At 40.4% G+C, this 25,580-nt stretch overlaps 1 protein-coding gene across 2 annotated transcripts in view; it reads right to left on the bottom strand.

Moving 5' to 3' along the window:
* The window catches only part of LOC114454977 (ly6/PLAUR domain-containing protein 1-like), a 135,883-nt gene extending 110,783 nt beyond the window's left edge, over window positions 1–25,100 (bottom strand). For both annotated transcript variants that reach the window (XM_028435954.1, XM_028435953.1), the window contains exons 1-2: window positions 24,932–25,100; window positions 21,028–21,159 (exon numbers count right to left, since the gene is read on the bottom strand). In XM_028435954.1, coding sequence (XP_028291755.1) covers window positions 21,028–21,159; window positions 24,932–24,986 — 187 coding nt within the window. In that variant the 5' untranslated portion in view covers window positions 24,987–25,100. The remainder of the gene's footprint in view (window positions 1–21,027; window positions 21,160–24,931) is intronic.
* Window positions 25,101–25,580: the final 480 nt, after the last annotated feature.

Below are 25,580 nucleotides of genomic sequence, written 5' to 3'. Positions count from 1 at the left end.
ACATGCTATTTTACTTTGCAACCTTTACAACACTACAGAGTACAGAGTATGTACACCTCTTTGTACATCCAACCTTCAAATATATTGTCATTTGACCATAATTGACAACTGTACTTATGCTCCCACATGAATGCATACTTCCAACGGGCACTGTACTAGATGGATGTAGACACACACACACACACACACACACACACACACACACACACACACACACACACACACACACAGTATTTATAATAAAAAATATACTAAATGAGTAAAATAAAACAAAAATTAAACAATATTTATACAAAAAAATGCACAAAATGACTCCTGAATCACACTACAATGGCAACAAAAACAATAATTATGCAAAAAATGCACAAAAACACAACAGAAAGATACAAAAATACACATGACTCCAAAAAACACACATTACAGAAAAATACACCAAACAAAGAAATATAAAAGTGAGTAAAGACAAAAAACAACAAACACATTTATCATGCACATGTCCCATATAATTAAACCAGGAAAATTGCACCCACATTTTGCACCCGCAAATATATCCCTTATGCTGATGATGTATGAATGCATACTTCCGACGGGCACTGTACTAGTAGGTATAAATATAAAATGGCCCATCAATGGAACTTCTAGTGTTAAAGTAGAAGTAAAGTTAATGGTGTAAAAATCTACTCTAGTAAAAGTAAAAAGTATATCACTTAAAATGTACTCAGAGTAAACTTTACTTAGTTACTTTTTTGGGGGGGTGGGGTGGGGGGGATCTCTCCCATGAAATAAAAGAGTACAAAGACATGTATAAAAATCTATGAGGTAAGTGCTTGTGTCATTACATTCAATGTGTCAGAGCATCCAATAAAACAGTTTCCAATAAGAGAACATGTCCTACATAGGAATCTCTGAAAAACTATAAACGCTCCGCCCTGAGTCGCACACAACCCCCCCGCCAAAAATCTGTGCACTCCTGAGCGGGTGGGTCCACAACCTCCTCAGCAGTAACAGCTATAATGTAAACAAACTTGCAAAACATCTTAACAACGTTAGCCTGACAGTCAAGGATACAAACGATTTGTTTGTCACATACATACGTATATACTACTACTGAATAGTACTTTATGACATGTAGTTAAATAGCATTAGGGTGTGCACAGTGTGCAGCAGGGGTGAAAGAAAGAAGGTAAATAATAGTAAAAGAGCATTTAACGACAACCTAATGCTATATAAACATAGCCACATAAACAAAGTTAGCTCGCTAACATACCTCTGATCAAGTGGTCGCTACAGACACGGGCATTAGCAGATTCTGCTCCTCCTGACCGCAGACGTAGGTTTAAAATCCACTTTTTACGACATTGTTCTGTGAGCTTATTACAAGACAATCTTCAGTACTCTATAAAATCTCTTTTACTTTTCTCGGTTAGAACGAGTGGAGCAGCCGTACACTACACAAAACATGAACATTTTGACTATTTCAGATGGCAGATTCTCAGGCTTCCTGCCCTCCGTCTAAATTTTGCGCTCTCGCTTTGTCGCGATGCAGTCACGTGAATCAACAGAGCAGGCCTTAGACATATACACATTCTATTGGCAGATCCTAACAACAGCTCTAGGGTACGTTCAATTGTTACCACAGTATATTTTATCTATGTAGTAGACTCCCGTCCATGCAGGATTTATTTTACTCTGTAACGGATTATGTTTCCAATGTAACAAAATACTGTTTCTTGAAACAAAATTTACTTAAGTAAAAGTAAACTTACAGATTTTAGAAAGTATTCAAAAAAGTAGAACACAAAAAGGCTACTCAGTTACAGTAATGAGAGTAAATGTAATTCATGACTTTCCACCCCTGCAAGTCACCACTTCCAATATTCTGAGTAATGTGCAGTGAAATGGACAAACTATGGCTTAACACCTGTCATTGCTATGAGTTCATGAATTATGAGTCATGGCTTCGAAAAGACATTTCTGGCTCTGTCATTCAGCTGGAGGATTTCTTCTGTGTGCGGGCGAATAGGGATGAGGCTTCTAGAAAGTCTGTGTGTCTATAACAGACAGCTGGTGCAAGGAACTCACTGTAAGGGAAACATTTTGTAACCAAGACATTAAACAATATATCCATGCTGCCTTTTTATCTACCCAGAGAGTTTGGGAATGTTGTCATCTGCGCAAGTCATAATGCAGCACGGTTGGCAAATCACATCGCAGACTGTGTACACAATCAGTTCCAGCGCACTTCTGGAGCCCCTATATTTGTACTGGGGGAATTTAACCACTGTCGTCTGAAGCGCACTCTTCCTGGATCAGTACGTCATATGTGCAACACGGAAAAGTAACGTCTTGCACAAATGGTTCACTTACGTCAAAATTGCCTTCAATGCAAAGGGCCTCTCTCCTCTCTCTAACTCTGACCATCTAACAGTCCACCTGATGCCCATTTACAAATCAGTGCATACTATACATCACCAGCAAACACCAGCACAAGTCTGTGTTGAAGTGGACTGAGGACAGTTTAGAGACCCCAAGAGGGTGTTTATCATGTACTAACTGGAGCATCTTGCATAACCTTAAAATGAATGAGGCCGTTGACACTATTGCAGAAAACATTACATTTTGTGTTAACAGGCTCTTCAATTGAGTTAATGTACTCCCTAACAATGAGCCTTATGTCACCAAGGAGGTAAAAGCTTGCTTCAATAAGAAAAAAAATACATTCAAAAACAATGGCTAAGGAGGGGCAGGTGCTGCTAAAAAATATATATAATGGATGCTGCACAAGTCCAGAGAGAAGCATTGGGCTTCCATTAAACAGAGTTGCAGCTCTATGGACAATAAAAACCTCTGGGACTCTATGAAAAAGATCACCAATAGGAATCCAACAAAAAAAACTGTTGATCACAAAAATGAACTGGATAGTGCAAACAATTTTAAAGACTTATTTTTACCTCTTATGTGATCCTTCACGCTATGTGGAAATGGACCCTTCAAAGGTTCAGAGTTTTTTTAAAAAGTGTGCAATATCTATGGGGTCGGATTGGCATGCCTGCTTGCTTGCTAAAATATTCTGCATCTGAAGTACCTGAGGCGTGGTGCCCTATCTTTCAACAGTCCCCTGACAGCCCCACAGTTGCAGCAATGTGGAAAAAGTCAGCTATCATTACTTTTCCTAAAACAGATTTTCCTACAGAGAATAAGGATGTTCGACCTGTTGCATTAACTTGTATTGTTATGAAGTGCTTTGATACCCACTTTCCACTGGAGCTGGAGCTAACTCGGAGCTAGCACGTGCATTCTTTTTATTTCCACCAACAGAGCTCCGGCCGGATCTTTATGTTGGATAAGATGTAATTTGTATTATGTCAACAAAGACGTCAAAGCTTCATCATGGTGTTGTAAGTGGTCATGGGTAAACTGCTATGTAATCAGTGATAGGCAAAGACTTTGCTACATCTTGCCGCTTTTGCAGTGAATAACTTTAGCTTATTTCCAAAACCCCTCTATCTGCAGACCTCAGAAACATTTCCGTCTGTCCGCCAGGGACACTCCCACCTCCTATAAAGGAGTGAGCGAACAGATGCACCCCATTCAAAATAAGCACCTCTTCTCCTCGTTGGAGAAAGAAGGGTTGTCTGGTGAGACATCTCACTCATATTACTCATAGAACCGGGGTTATGGAAATAACCTAAAATTCTATTTCATAATATTTCGTAAGATGTCTCACTATGGGATGTGGTAGCTCCCGTATTGCAGACATGCGCAGCGGGAGATGCCAGGGACCAGCGCACAGCAACTGGTAAATCTCTGCCAGCCAGTGCATGGGAAGCCAATGTGGAGCCACCAGGATCAGTGCATGGCCGTGTTCCCTCACCCTGGACAGGGTGGGGGTATCAGAGCGAACGGAATCTGCATGAACAATGCATTTATACTCCGTGCAGTTTCTGCTCCCAAACTGCAGGGGGCATTATGTATGGCAAACACAGGCCAACCACGGTACAAAAGAACAGTGGAAGAATTAGTTGTTGTTTATCACATGACTGTGGCTAGATTACGTCTACTTCTCAAGGAAGAGCACTGACCCAGGGCGGCGCTGCAAGCCTGGTCCATCTCGCGCCTCTTCTGAGGAAGAGTGGGTAAAAACCCTGTGGTCCGCTCACCCTGAGAGGTTCCATCTGCAATGCGGTGGTGCCATCTCTCGGCGGCAGACCGTTCACTGCGAGAGGACCCATCCGTGGTACGATTGTGCCCTCTCTCGGTGGAACAGTGCCATTCCCCCCGGGGCAAGCATCTCACTGCACTCCCAGGGGGACAGCGTAATGACGGAGGCCTCGCTGCTGTGGGGGGGGCCGAGGCCTCCCACCGTGGGGGAACAGCGGGTCCGTAACCATGCTGCTTATTGTGGCACAATTAACTTTCATTGGTTGTGCCCTCGGCCTTTGGCCTGGGTGCGACAGTGGGACACACTTTTATTATTCCTAATAAAACGTTGTGTGTGTGCTTGTGGACATTAGAGAAGGGGAGGGGGCAACAGCCAAACTTCCCTAGAACATGTCTTTCCCTGCCACTGAACCGTGCCGTGGCAGTGGGGAGTGGAGGGCTCTGTAGTGCACGTATGAAATCCGAACAGATGTAGCTGGGGAATGGGAATATTCAACTGCTTCACTGGAAGAGAGGAGGGTAGCCAGGCCGTTCCCTTCTCCTCTGTGTTTTAGCATGAGTACGCTTAGGCTATGCCGGCAAAACTAGAGCTGAGGCCAAAGGTTTCCCGAACCAGCCGGACAAACCGTGTTGAGACAGTGGGGCGAGCCGAAGTGATGAACGTGTCATCTTGCTCCTCCTCTCCTGACACAATGAGGTCAGGGGAGATAGCAGCCAGGTCAAGCTGGGAGGACCAACGTGCACACAAGCCCGGAGGTGTCGAGGGTAGGGGGCCTGAGACTACAGCTGTTTGTACTGATGTCTGGGAGCTCCGGACCTTGCGGTGAGAAGTGTGGAGCAGGGCAGTCACCTGAGTGAGAGAGCCGCTAGGAAAGCCAATGTCCATCGGAGCTGAGGCTTGATGGTTCAATACCTACCGGTAATGAACAGAGGACAGCACTTAACTGAGCAGAGCAAGGTAAGCACTGACTTCTTCTCAACCTGTGTGGTCCAAGCAATGCGTCTATACCATCGTCCGTCAACCGGAAACCGAAGATCCACCTGTGGACAGTAAAGCTGGTAAAAAAATTGCGATATGGTAAACCCTGTCGTTATTAGATGGTTTTACTCCCTTCTGACTGACAGCTCACAACAAGTTACTGTAAATGGTACACTCTCTACTGTTACACAATGTAGTACAGGGGTACCCCAAAGAGCTATGAGCTCTCCTCTCTTATTCACACTCTAACGACTGCAGAAGCAGTCATAAAAACAGCCAGTGGTGGACCTGGCTAGTTTTGCGCCCTGGGCGAACACCTATCCACCCAAAAATATATAATCTGGCCGGTTGACCTGATAAATTTCCGGGTCAAATCACAGTTCTTCCCTACACCCACATGGGGTGGCCAAAAAGCCATATCTGACACAGTGAGGACAGCGGAGGTAATTCCATTAGTTTCTGGTGTAAACATTTTTCCCCTTCCACCTCTTGTGCATATTCTGATATCAATTATTTTAAATCTGTTGCACGTTGATTATTGCCCTCCTGTCAAGGAAGTTGTCTCATTTCAAGGTTGGTGTAAGAAAAATGATCTTATTCTGAACACAAACAAAACTAAAGAGATGATATTTGACACCAGGGCAGTTAGAACACATGTCCCTGCTTTAATTTGTCACAGTTGAATTGAGCTAGTGGACACTATATTGTTATTTGGGCATTCAGATGGAATACTCATTAAAGTGAAATGTTCATGTTGATGTTCTGTGCGCCAAACTTGCCCAAAGACTACAGTAACATTTTCTTTGCCGAATGATATTGTTTGGTCTGATTACGCGTGTATACTGATAAGATTTGGGATGGTTAACTGATTCAATGAGCATTTGTTGTGTCATTACATTTATTTCTTGATGTGATAAATGTTTTGATTGTGATCAGCCCTACACTTATATCTGTGATACATCTCCCCTTGGGAACAATAAAGTTTATTTCATCTTATCTTTACAACTTTAGTGTACCTGCTAGCTGAGAGTTTTCTTCAACTTATTGGAGGTTGTAACAGAACAGAATAATGAACTAGCACTACCCCACCATGTAGTGACAATCTGAAGGATAAAAAAGGGTTCCATTAACAGTATATGTGATACCTGTGGTGTCCTCAGCCATTTATAGAGTCCTGCGGCACTTGCGGCCGACGAGAGCGAAAAAGATATGCTTTCGAGGCTGATAAGTTGTCGCTCTATGTTGCTGGTATAACTGGCACATGAGGAATTTAAAAGAAGTCAATTTCACACATTCAGGCATCATGCACCATTGCAATTGAAATGGTTGGCGACAGTCCTGTAAAATGGCACTAATCAGGACAAAGATTGTTTTTCTTTAGATGTTAAGAGGAAACAATCACAGCTAGTGAGGCACTGTAAGGAAGGAGTAACTGTAACTTGTGTCATTCTGCTTCTTAGTCCATGGGCGAGAAGCAGCCCAAGTACATCGTCTTTATCCAAAACAAAGCCTGCCTGGCTAGCCCTCATTAGTATTCAACCCAGTATATAAGCCCCTGCTGATCAATCACTCCTTGCTAGATTGTCTTCACAGACCTGAATCTCTGCCACTTTCTCTTAGTTTGGTTTCCTGGTTATGACTTGAACGTGTTATGAACCACCTTTCATTACTTCTGCTAATCTCTTTAATAAAGGACATTTAACTGTTTTTGGACTGATTGTGTTGCATTCGAGTCTAGTCACACACTCGCAACAGTACAATATGGACAAACATGAACTCACACAATCCCTCTCTTCTAGATCGCCTTGAGGGGAGCAGCAGACACTCACCAACAATCCATTTCTACAGTGACCAGCCAACTGTAGCAGCTAACTGCTCACATCACTCAATTGGCAACAGCCTCGCTCTCACCAGTTCCTCCTGCACCACTTGATAAACCAAACTTGATTGTGGGGTACTGCGGGATGGAAGCATTAGTCTCAATCATGCCGTTTCTTTCAGTCTTTTGCCGAGCAGCGCAAATGGGCTCCGTGAACATCTCTCCAACCCAAGGCTACTATGGTGCACCAGATTGGCACAGTGGTTGTCGATGGCTCAAGAGCTCTTGGTTCAGATGACAGCTCTCCTTACGCCTCTGCAGTCTGGCAGGTTTATCTCACTCAATCACGACCCTGAATAATGAGGAAGTTTAATCCAGTTGAATAAGGTGTGCAGTCCTCTCCTTCACTGAGAACAAACCTTCTGTCCACACCTTGAATAATAACACATCTCACTGTGTGGGCTGCTCTGCTCATAATAGGGCCCTCAGTGTTAAATAAACAGTTGATAATAATTAATGTTGTACTTTAAAACAATATGTTATATGGACCTTGTTATTTGAAATACTCAGCATCTGCAGAGAGATAAGTTCATGAAAATTGATTCAAATTTCTCCTGCTGTTGCAATATTGGCAACTTGATGACATTCTCACTAAATCTGGTAACTCTTCAGCTCCTCTTAGCAACTTTTTTTTTTCTCAAAAGTGACAAGAGACAAATCTAGAGACCTTCCTTGTGTTTTTGGACAGTTTTGTGATGTTTTAGAAACTCTGACATAAAACCACATATCACTGCAGTTACTGTATTCAATAAGCAGCGGCTGCTGCTGTGAGCCCCTCCCCCATCCCAAAGCACTCACAGGTCAGGTTCACAGTAGCCCTTGGCTATAGCACTCACAGCTGGGTATTAGGGTTGGGCATAAAGCAGCGATTGCACCCAGGACTAACTTTCCAATTCTCCCGAAATCGTTCAAAATTTTAAATTTCGATTCCTACTTTCAAAGCTCAGACATCTCTCCCATGCAATATACAAAGACGTGTATAAAGATCAAACTAGGTTCTTTTTTTTAAATTATTGTTAAAGAACACCATTTCAAAATAACGTGCACGAGAACAAGACAGGGTGTGGCTAACCTGGATAAATAAAATAAAATAAATGTCAAGGATGTCAATTCGATGAGGTAAGTGCCTGTGTCAATATATCCAATGTGTCAGAGCATCCAATAAAACATTTTCCAGTAAGAGAACAATTTCTATCTTTAGGAATCTCTGAAAGGTACGGTATGTTATATAAAGTCTATAAAACATTGGAATGTCAAAAACTTTGTATGCATCTAGGCATTTAAAACAAACTGTCTAATGAACAGATTGCATTGATTATGCTTAAATTGTGCATAAACATCAAAGAAAACATTCACACTGGTTTATCAGGCACTGCTGGAGGACAAGGTGCACGGGAGACTCTGGAGGGAGAGGATCTACAGAGACCAGTGAGACCTATAGGCAGGACCATCCGCGAGGACGAAGTGCTGAGGGAGGGAGGAAGAGGCTACAGTGGGAGGGAGGATGAGGTGGTGTGGAGTCCCCGGCCTGCACTCACCAGTAAACACCCTGGGACTGATGAAAAATATGGCTTTACTTGAAATTAAATATTTTAATTTCTGTAACGGAAACAGGCGTGGGACGAGCGTGCAGGATTTATTTTATTCTGCAACAGAATCTATTTCCAAAGTAACAAAGTACGGTTACTTGAAACAAGTAAAATTACAGATTTTAGAAAATACTCAAAAAACTAGAAGTACAGAAAAAAGCTACTCAATTACAGTAACGAGAGTATATGTAATTTGTTACTTTCCATCCCTGCTGTCACAGTCAAAATGCAAATTAGGTCATGTCATAATTTAGCAACTTTTAGGATAGCCAACAGCTAATTCCCAAACCGAGGAGTATGCAACACTGTGCTGTTCAGTACAGTTTGAACCTGGCTCAACCAACAACTTGTCCTGCTTTATTTCTTTCAATCTCCCTTTACAGGTGAAGCAAATTGTTGGTAATAATGTCAATAATGTTTCAATAAATATGTTTCATATGTTAGAAGGTGAACACGGTGGGTAAAAAGCTTGTGTATAAAGTAACTTAGGAGGGTGAGATTAGGTTCCTTGCTAGGCAGTCATGTCAAAGAAATGTGCTCAGTACTGTCCATTAAGAAAGTAGGTTGTTTGTTTTCATTTTGAGGTGTGTGGGTGTTTTAGTGTAAAGAAGACACTGACTATTATAGATAAATAAATATTGTAGGTAAATGGGCATCAAAGAACAACTTAAGAGTGAGGTTTATTCAATGTGAGGAAGGCCTAAATTTTAAAAGAGACATCACTTATTTATTTGTAATAATTATTTCAAGATAAAAATTAAAGTAAGTTATTAGCTTTGGGGTTGATTTTGATATTATGTGTATTGATATAGTTAATTACAGTAACAGCAATATAGTGTCCTGTTATATTTCTTTCAATAAGAGTACTTGTGCCAATTTACACAAGAGGGTCCATTTACATATGGAGGACGAAGGAGTGCCACAATTAATAATTAATTAAATGTGCCAATAATTAGTTAAATGTGTCAATAATTAATTAAATCCATTTTACATTTAATTTTGAAAAGCATGAAGTATAAATATTTCACTATTTGTTTATTTCATGGTCGGGTGTTGCAGCACTTCATGAATCAATTTTATCTATCAAACTCGCTTGTCAATGTCTGTGGGGGTGGGGTTAACATTAATCCAGCCAAATCTATTGCTTTGGTCTTTACTCTTTCCAATCATGGTGGCTACGACAATGGAGGCTATGTGCATGAATTTTCCAGGAAGTTGTTGAAAGATATTTTAGACCTCGCTGAGAATGTAGAAGCAGGAATGTATTTCAAAACCATCGCACAGATTGTGTAGCACCACCCAGTGTATCAGAATGGTTGGATCCATTGTCAGGGATCCATTTAGCTTGACTTGATGTGCAGATAACCAATCAAGTGTTAGGGAACCGCCCCCACAGACTTTGACAAGCGAGTTTGACAGATAAAATTAATTCACAAAGTGATGGAATACCAGACTATGAAATACATGAATAAATAAATAGAGAAATATTTATACTTCATACTTTTCAGAATGAAAATGAATTTAATTAATTATTGACACATTTAATTAATTATTGGCACATTTAAATAACAACTGGCACATTTAATTAATTAATGAACGGTGTATTTATTTATTTAATTGTGACACTCCTCGTCCTCCATATTTACAATGTAACAATAGCGCTTGCATTGTTTTAAACAGAAGAACCGTTTGATAACATTCAGCCATATTTGGACAGTTTTTTCTGTACCAGAAAAAGTCTTGGTAAAGCACATTATTATCTGTCACATCCACGACACAGAGCTACATATAAAGCTACTGGCATGTAAGGCAATCAAAGGGTAATTGTGTGATTCCTACAGCTGAAGTGATTTTTATTCATACCAGTCAAGCGTGCTAAAATTAGGGCCGGGCAGTCGCGACTGTCTGGGTTGCATTTCAAGCAGTGATAAAGTATGGCCAGTTGATTCTTTGAGCCCTCTTTTTCATACAAAGCAGCAATAATGGTAACAATATGAGATAAAGGCCATGTTGTACATTAGCATTCATGCAGAAATGTTGTTATTAAAGAACTGTCGACACTGTAAAGTAGCAGGCCTATGCTTTACAGAGGATCTACTTGTTCAGAGACAGGAACTCATTGAGTTTCCTTATCAGCTGCAATGAAAGAGAACAAAAGATGAAAAAACTGCCTCGAATTTTTCGGGGTGTGAAAATGAAGGAAATCAGAGAAAGGAGTGACCTTTGAAGTAAAGATTTTTAAAAGTCACACCAAATGAAAGTAAAAGTACACACAAACAGACATGCACAATTGGGACACTCTTTTATTGCTTGAAAGGCTCCAGTAAAGCTTGTGGGAGAATACGGCATTGCTCTTAACATTGCTTCTAAAAAACTGAACATACAAAATTACACCAAATTCAGTTTTTGACGCAAAAACTTAGCCGCAATGTAAAGGTAATTTAAACCTTGAACTTAATTTTGTTGAAGAGAAGAGTTAAGGAATGAAAAAATACATTTGATAATTAAACCTCATCCCTGATATGTTTTGGTCAGGTCTGAATGTTAGTTCTATTTTGTGTAAACTCACTTTAACTTTGTCAATATTATCTTTATTCAGCATATATCTTGGCAAAACCCTTATTGGTTATTATTTATGCTGTGGGGGGGGGGGGGGGGGGGGGGGAGTAGATAATGTAGGAAGAATGTTGTGAATTTCTGAGCAATCTTGTTAAAGAGTTGCTCATTCCCACTAAAGGTGAGTGGCATCGCCAAAAATAATGTTATTAATTCTCAACAACTCCTATTACACCCTCTACATGGGGTAATAGTGTTAATCTCTGTGTTAAAGTCAGAGTTTAATAGTGATATCGTATTAAACTTAAAGTCAGCCCACATTCTCCTTTTGAGTGCATTTTTGTCAGTATCTGGCCTTTGCAAGTGCAAACTTCACATGTTAGCTTGTACATTTCAATGTTAATGTGATCTAATCAGACTAGTGCTAAACATTTAATTTCTGAACATAATCAAAACGTACAGATTGTGTCTAAAAGGAAATGAAGGGAAGATGATTTGAAAAAAGTTAACTGGACTAATACATATAAAGGAAATGATATTGATAGAGCATATAATTCATTTCGAGATATTTAAAAAACATGATCAACACTGCCCAATAATAAAACACAAACATGGAAATAAATTCAGAAAAGCCATGGATGACAAAGGGAATTTGAAATGCTTGTAAAAGCAAAAACAAACAAACCAAATTCAAGGGAATTTATTAAATACACAACAAAAGATGCTGAGTACAAATATAAAACATATCAAAACAAACAGATTGATATAAGAATTTGCAGAAAAAAATATTAGAGTAAGATCATAGATGATAACAAAATGGAATGTGTTAAATACAATGATAACAAGAAGGAATAGTACACCAAGCCATCCAGACCACTTTCTATAAACAATAAAGAAGAATATGACAAAATAAAAGATAGTCAAGGGATTTAATACATTTTTCGTTGATGTTGGACAAAAGTTGGTTAAATATATGAAATATTACTGAACAGTTGGCGGCTGATGCCATTATAGTGAGCTTGAAAGACTCTTTTTAGGAGCAGTAACCCAAAATGACATTATGAAGATTGTAACATCATGTACAAACAAATTTTCGACTGACGCAGATGGCATACATATTTATTTATTAAAAAGCACTATAGAATATATTTTTAATCCTCTCACCTATATATTAAATTTGTCATTCAGGACAGGAACATCTCTGGAAAAAAAGAAAGTTGCCAAAGTCATTCCACTTTACAAATCTGGTGATAAATGTCTTTTCACAAACTACAGACCAGTTTTCATATTGTCACAGTTCTCAAAAATGCTGGAAAAGCACTTCAACAAAACCATGAATATATTAATTGAGAAAAACATGTTGATGGAAAGTCAGTATGGTTTCAGGACAGCTAGAACCACCTCCGTGGCATTAAAGGGGCAGTATTATGAAAAATTCACTTTGCTACAGTGATATACATCCCTTTATCTCTTGTTATTCCACATTTTTTAAAGTCAGATCCAAACGGGAGAGTTGGATTTTGCCCCCAATATTACGTCATAAAGTGAAAACTGACAATCTTGGCTCCTACTACCCTACCGACCGTGGCTCAGGTGGTAGTGGGTAGTCTTCTGATCGAGAGGTTGGGGGTTCGATCCCAGTACCTGACTATGTGTCGAAGTGTCCTTGGGCAAGACACTGAACCCTAAGTTGCTCCCAGTGGTCGACTAGCGCCTTGCATGGCAGTCCTGTCCCACTGGTGTGTGAATGTGAGAGTGATTGGGTGAATGAGCTGATATGTAAAGCGCTTTGAGACTGCTTCAGTGTGGTGATAAAGCGCTATATAAAATCAAGTCCATTTATATAAGAATGTGAGAATGTGAGTTTCTCCCTCTCAAACTACCTCAGTGGTAAAACAAACACTGCTGTTTAATATAGAATATACATTATACTTTATTGTCATATATGTAAAGATACATAAACAAAATCTGTTCTCTGCATTTAACCAGTTGCCAAAGGGCAGTCTGCAGCCATGGTGTAGCACCCAGGGAGCAGTTAGAGTTGATATAAAGGACTGATCAACATCCCACAGTGATGGATCAGGGACATTAGAACCAGTGAGCCTATGATTACAAGCCTGCTCCCTTAACCACTGGTCCCTTTATCCACAGATAATATACTGTATTTACGTACAGTGTATAGATTATCCAGTAAATAAATAATCCGAAGTACAGTGTAGTGCAGTGCAGTTTCATTTTTAGTAGCCATTATACCGCCTCGTATCGCTTTTGACATGATCTGACGTATTTGTGACCCAATGCGATGCAGCGGTTGAACAGAACAAATGATTTTCACCTTAAATGGACTATACCTGTGGTCAGAAGAGGAGAGGATGACAAGAAAGTGACTTAGCAGCTTAACACTCCGGTGAGTGTTTGAAACAGCCAACTCATATGCTAGTTTACTCCGCTGCTGATGTGATAAACACACACCCTGAAGCAGCGTTTTTCGGACTCACAATCACAATAGTCACTTAAATAGCCATGCGTTTTACTGTAATGGGCAGTTTTTTGACTAAAAACAACAACAAGAGTGCGTGGACAGCAAAAGACAATCGCTAAGATGATCACCCTCTCCGTCTACAGACACGCGTCTGTATTATTCACAGTTCTATTTCATAATATTTCGTGAGATGTCTCACTATGGGATACACACTCCCTGCAGCCCTCAGAAGCACTTTTGTCAATCCGCCAAGCCCTGATTGGCTGGGAAAAAACTTTCCATCCGCCAAGGGACACACCCACCCTCTATAAGGGGGAGGATGGATGTACAGTTTCTCATTCAAACACCTCTTCTCTCTCTCATGCACATCTTGTGTTCTTATCAGCTAAACAGGCGGTAAGTATAAACGCATTGCATGGACCACAACAGGTCGAGAAGCAACCAGCGCTTACCTTGCTCTGCTCGGTAAGTGCTGCTCATTCACAGGTAAGTGAAATTTAGAGCCCCAGCTCCGGCTGTCGGCTCTCCTCCAACATTGTCGCTTTGGCGCTCGTTGGTCCTCGAGCGGCTCCCTCACTCATGGTATCTGTTAGCCGCTCAGAGCGCTGCACCGACAAGACTTCACCACTTGATGACAAGACTTCACCACTTGATGCCTCCGGGCTCATGTGTACTGTCCTTCACTGCTGCAACGCATGAAAACCCCAAGCCTCAGCTCCGACTCTTTCCAACGTTGCTGCTCTGGCGTGCAGTTTGGCCTCCAGCGGCCTCTCACTCCGGTTCGACCCCGGTGACAGCCCTGCTGCTAGCTTTGTGCCACATGGTTAGAGCTCACAGACCCCAGCACATCTCCTGCCATGCCAGACCATGGCTCTCGACGCCCTCCGGACACCTGTGCACGTAGATCTCTCTCCCGAGCCTTCACCACCGTGTAGGGCCTGGTTCCAGCTCCGTACCACGGAACCCAAGCTCCCGAAATTTAGCAAACCAGCTGCCATTCAAAATGAGTCAACGCTGTTCCCGACGTCACGGACGTCCGGCGCACGTTGTCCTGCATCCCTGCTAGCACTTGCGTTAGCCGCCACGTGGTAGCATAAAAGCTAATCCTCCTGCTTTTCCTGCTTGCGTCAAGCAGCGATGGAAACTGAGGCTCCTCTCATTGAGGGGACGGGATGCACTGCGGCTTGGTGCACGCAGCCTCTGTCATAGGCTGGCACGTCTGATGTCCGCCAAGGCCCCCCTTTGTCCTCCATGGCCCCAGATGGGGCTCCCAGTGGGCTGTCGTTTTTGTCACCTCTACGGAGGAGGAGGAGATTTACACACCTTCCTCCTCTCTCCCAAGCTTGGACAGCGTGGAGCTGTGCAGGCACGCTGTGATGTACCTTGCCATCCCGTGACCCACTGTCGTAACGGAGGCCACTAGGTCCCGCTATGTGAGTAAGCTTCCTACCTCCGAGGGCACGCCATGATAAATCCTCCTCGTTTTCCCGGAACTGTTGCTGGTAGTGGCGCATCCATGGAAGGACCACCCTTTCAGTGGAAAGTCTCTTGTGACGAGCTCTTCCAGCCTCGATTGTGAAGCTGTGGAGTGCCTCGCACTGCTCAGAGTGCTGACGTCGATTGCCTCCTGTGTGGGGGGTTATCGCTCGGTCTCAGGACCCAGCGACAGTGGAGAACATTTTCATCCGTAGCAGGTGTGTGTCTCGGCACCCAGCGTCGCTCCGTGCGGGCCTTGGGTAGCGTAGGGACAAAGAAAGATATTCTCGACGTGGTGACCGTTACGTCCAGGAAGGTGATCTCCACGGATGCCAGCCTGACGGGCTGGGGTGGAGTGTTCGAGGGCAAGTCGGAGAGAAGCTGCTGGGATGCAGACCTCCGACGCTGTCACATTAATTATTTGGTAATGTCAGCGGTGTTCTTCTCGGGAAGCCTGTTGCTGTCCTGATGTATAATTGGGCTCTGCCTTGCGGGCTGGTTTTTTTGCTCGATAAGCATGTCTGGACTACGGGAGCTGCCATATCCCGTAGTGAGACATCTTTAGGTTATGTATATAACGCCGGTTCTATGAGTAATATGAGTGAGATGTCTCACCAGACAACCCTTCTTGCTCGAACGAGCAAGAAGAGGTGCGTATTTTGAATGAGGAACTGTACATCCGCCCTCCCTCTTATAGAGGACGGGAGTGTCCCTGGTGAATGGAAAGTCATTTCCAGCCAATCAGGGCTTCTGAGGGCTACAGGGAGGGTGTATCCTATAGTGAGACTATATAGACTATAGTGAGATGAAGAAAGGAGCACTCACTCTGCAGACAAAGAAGCTAATCCACCGCAGGAGGATTTTTACTCTTACATGTAAAAAATTGACAAAAGTATATTTGGAGTTCTAAACATATTTCGAGTTTTTCAGTTTTGTGTTGATTAACTGTGTATCTCCTATTTAAGCTCCCAACAACACAATTTCTCTCTGGTACATTGGTTATTAGGTGGGCTACATGCAATTGATTGAATAATCAAATTAAGCAATGATGTAATTTAGCTACTTTTACGACAGCCAATAGTGGTTGGTGTTCCTTACTGGGGAGTTAGCAACATTGTCACCACACAAGAGGGGTGGGTTGACATTGTGATGTAAAAACATCACAAGATGGGTCAGTGTTGTAATGCACAGGCAAGTCATGTGTGTGTGTGTGTTTGCGCAGCGGTTCTCTAATTATCTATTACTGACACATATATAAACAGATGAGCATGCACTAATATGAAAGAGAGGGGGAACAATTGCATGCCTTGAACTAAGTGTGTAAAGTGTGAGCAGATTTTAGGCCATCACAGATCCAAGTGAACTGAGCAACACATCAACAAAACTCCAGACAGACTTTGACTGACTGGCAAGAAAGGTAGCTCAACAGTACTGTCCCCACTGTACTGTGTTATGAAATATTCTGAAATGAATTTGTACACATGAATTTGTTGCATATCCACACATTACTACGGTATATGTGAAATCCCAAAACCTCTTATATAATAGCTTTTAAATGTAATTCATTTGTCATCTCACAAAACAGCATACATATACTCTTGGTCCAGCCCCTCGATCAGATTTTACAACCAATGTGACCCAAGAGTCAAAAGGTTTGCTCAGTCTTGGTTTATACAACCCTCACACCTGCTTTATCAAGGCAAACAGTGTGAAAAATATCTTTGAGCTTTTTTTTATTGTAAAGCAAGGCCATAAACAGCAATGACTTCACCTCTTTCCATCTAATCATCATTCTTTCCACCCTAAAAGGAAAGTGCAGTATTTGGTCAAAACCTACACACATAACCATTAAACCTTCTTCCCGTGAAGCAGAAACATTGTCTGATGCTCATCGAGCAGCCCAGAATGTTGATGCTGAGAGTTTCAAAAGCTGACCTACAACTGATACTTTTATCTTCTGCTAGCTGTGATGCTCCAAATGTCTTCCCTTGTTGACCTGAGATCACTTTGATTTGTGCTGAAGGCAACACTTGGCACATAGAAGAAAGTCCTAATCTCTAGCTTTGTATTTCAAGAGCTTTAAAAAACCCCAAAACAAAACAACAAAAAAACAGCAGCTTTTCTTTGCCATCTTGGCCAGGCTGTACAGATGTCCATTGATTGGATAAGTGGTTAGGCAGTGAACAATACAAAGAGATTAATCCATCTCATTAGCAAGTATGAGAGAAACGCTAAATACACCCTCTACTCACAGCTGCCTCTCGCTGTCTGAGCTCCAAGCAATACCGATTCAAAGCATAAAAAATCAACACTGACTCTTTCATCTAAAAATGAGGTTTCTGAATCATCATAGCCCGATAAAACTATGTCCAAATCCCTTTTAGTGTCGACGTGTCATAAATACACGTTTGTAGAGTCTGTTGGGCTTGAAAAGGCTAATGACCGAGGTGGACAAAGTACTCACCTTTATTACTTGAGTGAAAGTACAGATACTCTTTGTCAAAACCTACTCCAGTACAAGTAAAATTAGCTCAGTCAAAATATTTCTGAAGCGAAAGAACTCTGCAAATGAGAAAAAACTGACGCTGAATGTTTGTAGAACAACTAATTAACACTGTGTGCTGATTTCATTAACTTCCATAACATTTAGGTTTGTGTTTAATAAAATCGTATCAAATCACCATTATTCACAGAATGAACAAAGAATCCTTTTAGAACCAGGGAGGGACATGAACAGAATGCTTGAGGCTGATTGGGCAAAGCGCCTGTCCACCATGATTTGTTTTAGTAACAAATGATGATGTCATCATCGGCATGCGCTGCAGAGATGCTACTACAACAACAACAAGGCTTCGCTGGTCAAAACTTTTATTTGGGATAGTGATGCTGCTGTCATTATGTCGTTGAGTGACTTTTTCTGTTTTTGCAACACGAGTACTGTATGTGAGCTAAGGGCATGTTAACCATCCTCCTGTGTTGACATCTGTCTATGTTGATTCAGCGCTATGCTAATAGCTAGCCCAGCTAGTTCCTCTCCCTGCAACTGCGCATGCGCTAGTTTTGCTTCCCCGCTTCTGCCTTTGTTACACCCAGATTTCCCGCCCTAAATCACAACACTGCCTCATGATTGGCTCTAACCGTTTCGGTTCGGATTCGAAAGGCAAAGGTGGGAAGAACACAAGATGGATTCTGGAGTTTGTGAACACCAGGAGAATCCATCTTGCAGGCAAGGTTACCTTTAACCTGGAACTAAAATACGGCCACAACTCAAAATCTTCATTGTTCTCTGAGTCAAATCTCTTTTGAAGCGATTTTTCAAACAGCGCTATCAGAAGTTTAATTTACTTCAGACATGAAGAATGTGGGGAAAATAATATAGGTATACACAACTATAAATGCAAAAAGACAACAAAGAGGAGCATGGTGGCATAGTGGTTAGCACGAGTGCCTCACAGTAAGGACACATAGATTCAGGCCTTCGGGGGGAAATTTCGGTCTTTTCTGTGTAGACTTTGCATGTTCTCACTGTGCTTGTGTAGGTTTTCTCCAGGTACTTCGATTTCCTCTCACAATCCAAAAAACATGACTGTTAGGTTGATTGGAGTCTCTAAATTGTCCTTAGTGAAAACAATAATAATTGATTTTTTGTTTGTCTGAAAGAGTTTCAGGGGAGGGCTAACAGTAAATTGTGTTTCTAGAACAGTTCAATTTAAAACAAGGAAATAATTTTATAAAAGAGGATTAGGTTTAAATTGTTGTGACATTTATTTTAAACAATGGGCATTCCAATTTATTAGATGAAATATTACTGAAATTAAAATCCTATATGAGACAGATGACCATCTGAACACAGCCAAAGATGACGTCATCTTCTCAGTGATGATTAAATGCAGAACATTGTTAACTCATGAGAAAGAGAACATCATTAAAAATAAGATTATTCATCTAAAGTTAACTGATGGAATCTGGCTAACAACATTTACTATTGGAATTATTCATTAGAAAGAAAAACACATTACACTCATTTTTGGAACAAAACCAAACACTCTCACAGAGGTGAAAAATGTTTCTCTAGTTATCCAATAGTGATCCAAAGTCGTTCCAAGTAATATTCACTTCTTACAAGTTGGAAGCCTAATAGTGAATGCCACACAACTAGATCAAATATAAAAGGACAAGAAATATGAATTAAAATAATGAAGAGAAACAGTCTGATGAAATTTGCAAAGTTTCCACTGTCTATGAGGAGATAGATTAGGAAAAATGTGAGTTCACATTGTTTCTTTTTCTGTGTTTGTGACAATGTTGTGTGAATGTGATGGAATTTTTGGGTCCAGATGCTAAAAGATCAAAGTTTAAAAGTGCTACCATTGAATAACACTGTAATGTTCGATCATATTATTTTAGGAGGGTAAAGATAAGTACATGAAAATTCAGACCTGACATTTTCAAATATTTAATTAAGAATATAGCAGATTAACTTTTGAAGCTAACATAATGTGTGAGTTGTGATTTCAGAATATCTCTAATCTGGAGGCCATGATATTAAACCTCGGGTAGGCAATATTCTCCAGATACACTTTTTAAGTTTTCAGTTGAAATTGTCTTTATGTCCTGATGGAAATTAAGATCTTATGTGCTCTGAAAAAGAAACAAAAAAAAATCTGTCAACTGTAGCAGCTGTAAACCTGTAATAACAACCGAAATGAGACAACGTAGTTTCTACACAATGCAAGCAATGAGCTGAGCTCCTCTTCTGCAGCAGCTGTGCGCATGCATGTGAGTGAGACAGAGCACAGAGGGGAGGGGGAGGGTGGTAGAGGCGGAGCCATTGGGGAGGATTCATTCAAAATCATACTAGCTTTTGAAAATTGCCTACCCTACCTTTAAGGTAAACTAAGGGAAATAGAAAGAATACTGTAAACAAGTATAAATACACTTGAGGAGCCAATAAGAAGCATTTAATTAATTTATTATTTTTGTTCCTGTTTTCTCAACTGATAGAGGCCGCAGTTCACCCTCTCCGCGTGTTGGAAATCACTTCAGAAAGCAAAAGGGAAGTTGAATTCATAACAAGAAAAATGAAAGGAAATTATTATATAAACAAAGTGTTTTCACCTAACACTAGAATAATGAATGGATTGAAATTTGTTTTTAATACAAATCAATTCTTCTCAGGGAAAGGAGACCTGAAACATCCCTGGATCAAGAAAAGTCAAGGTCCGAGTGATGTCCAGAGATGGTGGAGAGGGAGGTGTATAAGAGGCTGTCGGTCTATCTGAGAAGAAACTCAAGCGCTGTAAAGAACCTGCAATTTAAGGTCATAGAATTTATTTTTAGCATTCACAGTTTAATTTTATTGACCTGTAAACTCATTTTCATACGTGAGGAGGCCAGTTCAGTTTAACACGGAATATTTTGCTGTGCTGTGTTTGATTAGGAAAACAAAGCTGTGTGAAAGTACAAGTGGTTGCCATGGTAGAAGCTAAAAGAAAAAAAAAAAAAAAGATATAGGTTAGATAATAATAAAAAAAAAAACATTATTTGGATTTAGCTTTCGATAAGACAGTGGGGATAAAAAAGAAAAAAACATCGCTTTGCCAGTGGAATTTGGAAATATTTTTTTTTAAACATGAAGGTCATTGGCACGGAGGCAAGTGATTTTATTGTCAAAATAAAAGCTTCAGTATATAAATAAGAATGTTATTGTTAAGTAATAGTTTTAGAAGCATTTCAGGGTGAATTTGAGGAGAATTTATCAATAAAAAGAACCAGTTGTAGGATGATTGTTTGGAGACTCCCGTGCATCAGAATGCGGATGCTAAGATGTTGTTGAAAACTGACTATTTTCATTGTCTTGCTGTCCAGGAAACTTAGTTAGTGTCCAGCATTACTGATGACCTACCGTCGTCCTTCACCAGCACCTCCTTCTGGCACGTGTCCTGTACGTTAACTGTGCAGTTGACGATGAACTCTGGTGTTGAGCAGTCACGTGTCATCTCCTCACATTGGTAGCATTGGATCTGCAGAGTCAGCACTGGAAAGCGCAAGCACGCGCACACACACACACACACGCAGCTATTGAGTAATTTATTTAATCTCCTCTCATCATATTGTTTCAACCCTGTCCCATAAGCCTACATTTCAGCCCTCAACACACACACTAACATATTTTAAATGTTTAGACAACCCTGTGACGCCAAACGTATCATATATGATACATGAGTTTTGGAATCGTCTACATGATCTGTGTGCAAAAACCTAATGTATACGATTATCTACATGCAATACAAGGATAATCCACCATGGGGCAGTAATTAGTTCAGCAGAGGCCTTTCCAGCAACTCTACAATATTGTCATTTATGAGGAAAGATGCACAGGTGGTTTTAGAAGAATAACATTTCCAATTTTGAAAACGTAATGGTAAGAAAAACATTCACTTTTTACTCAAACATCAGAAGAGTTACTGGGTTGATGCAGTGTGATATTAGTTTATATTTCATAATTTCTGTTTGAATAAATCCATGTTGAAAATGGTGTATCAGATTTGATACAGCAGGTATATGAGGTCATGTAACTCTAAATCAGTCAATTGTCATTTTATTGCATTTCATGCATTTTACATATCATCGGGCAACATTAAAACAGAACTAAGTAACTTGTGCTTAGTGCTCCCCCTAAAGGTCTCTTTTGGTTATGTCACTGTCGTAAACACGCTGCACCCCCCCCCCCGTCGCCTGCCCCACCCCACAGCTACAGCTACATGGACGGTAGCAACTGATCACTGAAAAATCCAATACAACAGTGACACTAAGGGTGCTTTCACATATATAGTATCATGTGACCATGTGAACAGTGTGAGGAAGAGAAATAAGTAAAATAAATGAATGATGTGGGAGTAAAACGGAAGGGAGTGTGGAAATGTGTGTGATTGTTTGTGCTGACAAAGCAGCTCTGAAAATGGATGGATAGATGGATGGATGGATGGATGGATGGATGATAGATGGATGGATAGATTTGTTATTAGTAATTGCTGTGTGTTGCTGCTGAGTTGTAACTGCATGGAGTTGCTCTGACTTGTTTTTTCTAGCATTAGTGTGTTATGAGCTGCCGTAAAGCAGTACGTCTTGCCACCGGGTCGGAGGCAGGGAAAGTTGCAAGTGCTGTTTTCTGGCCAGAGACAGCAGGGGGATGAAAGACCCCCCAATCACCCCATAAACACTTGTATTACCCTCACAGGGACTACGAGAAGGATTTATTAAAGTGAAAAAGTTACTTAGTTCTGTATTAAGTTTTTTTTTTATTTTTCAAGTAAACTAAATAAATGTGTATATTGCATAAGTTGGGAACAAACAAAGGAAACAGACAGAGATGTCAGCACTGTGCGGGTCACTTTTCTCATGTGTACTGTGAGAAATGCAGAGTGCATCTCTGTCTGAACAAGGTCAGGAACTGTTTTCAGGCCAACCACCATGTAAAATAAAAAGTTTGTCAACCACAAAATGAGGATATATAAGTGTTATAGACTTCAGTGTGCCAGTTCCATTGGTGAATATCTCATTATTTCATGAAAATTGCACTAAAATGTATGTATGGAATAAAACAATTTGTTGAAATGTTGGTAATTTTTTTTTATTATTATTATGTTTTTGTTGGTAAAAAAAACAAAAACAAAACAATATTTTAACATTGAGACCAGATGTATCAAATATGATAAAAACGAAATCTCATAAAGGGAAATTGATATTTAACTTTTTAACGTTATTCATAGGGGTCAATAAAGGCTCCAGTTTTAAAACATTGGAATTTTCTGTCAATTATTGAATGATTCAGGCTTTACAGGGTTAAACATTTCAACTGCAACCTGTTATTGTGTTATTTGTTTCACACAATATTCCCAAATCAATGCTTTAACTATTCTGCCATGTTTGTAGTGCTGCAGCAAGTTGTTGCAATATTTCATCATGTCTTGCTCTGGAGTTTATATTTGTTCATTTCAGCAGTGAAATGACATGCTTACACGAAACCCTTCTTTCCCAGTGTCCTTCAGAAAACCTTTATTAATTTCAATTGATTGGTAAGCAGTTTTTCCACAACAAGTAAAGTGCTCATGGTCTGAATGCATGCACCATCCACCTCTCAACATAAATCCTGTTCAAGGTTGTTTGATATTAGCAGCATTGTACAGCATACAAAAACCTGGCTTTTCATTCTATTCAATAATGATGAAGAAGAATTGCACATTGAAATGGACAATGGATATAAATAAGTTACAAAGTATGTTCAGAATTCATCTGATGTTGAAGCTGAGGGTCAGGATCATTGGTGCTGGAGGACACGACACAACCCTTTCTGCTGAGCTACATCAAAATTCTATATTTAAACAGTTTCTTCAATAAAGACATTGAAGATTATTGAGTTATTGTTCAGTAGAACAGAAAAAACAAACTGTTGAGTCTCAAAATGAACTATCAATAATGAATAAAACATTTCCAACAACTTTAACCAATTATACATGATTACTTTATGCTTTTTTTCTACAGTAATTAATGAATTAAGGCACTGCATTCATTATATCTTTTCTGAAGCGACAGTGGGAAAGAATGTGAGTTTGAGGACAAATGTGAGGTGTACCCTGCGTTACTCCATTCCAACTCTAAATAAACAGGAATATGAGGTAAAAAGACAACAGTTGGGTGAATTCAAATCAGCACCAGAGCATTGTAAAGCTTATTTTAACATTTTCTGGGACATCAGTTGCTGTGATCTGTGAGAAATCTCATTGTTCTGTAATTTTAGGAGAAGTAATTTAGGATCACTCACCTCTGAGAGAATATTGTCATAAATCCGGACAAAAATCCTCCCAAAACAAGACAAAAAAACAATCAAAACATCTTAATATAAGATGACCCAAACCAACAGTGACATGCAAATATTTGGATGATTCTATGTAGATTGAAAAAAAGCCAATTTAGAGTTTGCACGTGTTAACGGTGTTGTTTTGGACGATAACAGCTGTTATTAAATCAAAATTTGGGGAAAAGCAAGTGGTGGTAGTTCACATTTGACTTCACATTAAGACCTAGGTTTGACTGTTGAAATGATTATAGGATTATAATGTGAGGAGTTTGCATGTTCTCCCCTATGTGAGAATCAGTTTATTGTACCTTACTTTTTAAGTTCACATTTCATTGCATGACTAGTTTTACCCATATATTACATATCTTTTCCAACAGCTGCTCCTTTCCATTGCAGCATAAGGTGGAAAGAAAACTCACACAAAGTTGATTTATATAAATTATGGAAAGAATAAGAATAAATAAAGAGCTGACAAAGAAAAAGTCAACATTGTTTCTCTCCACTTCAGCATACAGTGTTCATTTCATCATGACTAAGCTATAGATATATTTACAATCATTGGATCAAAGCAGAAGTAGATCATTTATCTATTCAGAATTAAAACAAGATAATAAAACAAACTATGAACTTTATGCAAACATACAAAGTTGTGTTAAAATCATCTAGAAATGTCTTGATCACTGCCTGTGGCTGACACACATGCACATAACCCGATACATCTTTTCACTGGAGTCGCGTTTAGATGGCGATTTTGTCAGCTTTTCATGGAGTTCTTAAAGGTAGGAATAAAAATTACAATTTGCTGGTATTTTTGAGTGAATAAGCCACAGAACTCTGCTCAGACGCGGTCCGAGCGCAGCGCGCAGCTTTCTGCGCTCCGATGCGCACTGGGCACCGCGTTTGGAAGTCTAATATTGGAGTGAGGCAGACCCGACAAGTGAATCCATACCTGATCTGAGGTGGAAGAAGAGCCACAGTGCAGTGGGGACGGTGAGCAGCAGCATCGTCCGCTTAGTGGAGCTCAGAGCTGGAGCTGGAGCTGGAGCTGGAGAGAGCAGAGTGAACCGGTGGTTCGGAGGTGAGGATGCAGCCTGGCATGGTGAGCCCCGCGTTTACTGCCACCGTTCACTCACTTATCCTCGTTGACGCATGAACACATCACCGACTCTCCCTCACAGTGCACACGTGGTGGGGAAACAGTATTGATGCTGTATTGATCACTGATTCATCAGCAGAAGTTTGGCTATAAACTGAAATGCTCCATCATCTTTGCCATTCTGATCACCAAAGTCACTTATATTGGTTTCAGGGCTGTGACTCAAATAGTTTACATTTCACGATTCACTGTTATTGAACAAACCTGATCTAGAACTCCATGATATAATGTTCCTCTCTATCCAATCATAAATTTATTATATTTCACTGTAAGGAGGAAAGTCAGTGAGTCACACCTAAACGTCCATTCAGTACATTCACGTCATGTCACTTAGCATTTGATCTACACCAGTGGTTCCCAAACAGGGGTACGTGTACCCCTAGGGGTACAGAAACACATTGCAGGGGGTACTCTCAAAGATTTAAAGATTAATGTAAACATA

The sequence above is a fragment of the Gouania willdenowi genome, chromosome 21 (genome assembly GCF_900634775.1).
Source record: "Gouania willdenowi chromosome 21, fGouWil2.1, whole genome shotgun sequence".
Classification (NCBI taxonomy): Eukaryota; Metazoa; Chordata; class Actinopteri; order Blenniiformes; family Gobiesocidae; genus Gouania; species Gouania willdenowi.
Note: the sequence above shows the minus strand (reverse complement) of the source record. Positions and strands in the feature narration are given on the sequence as shown.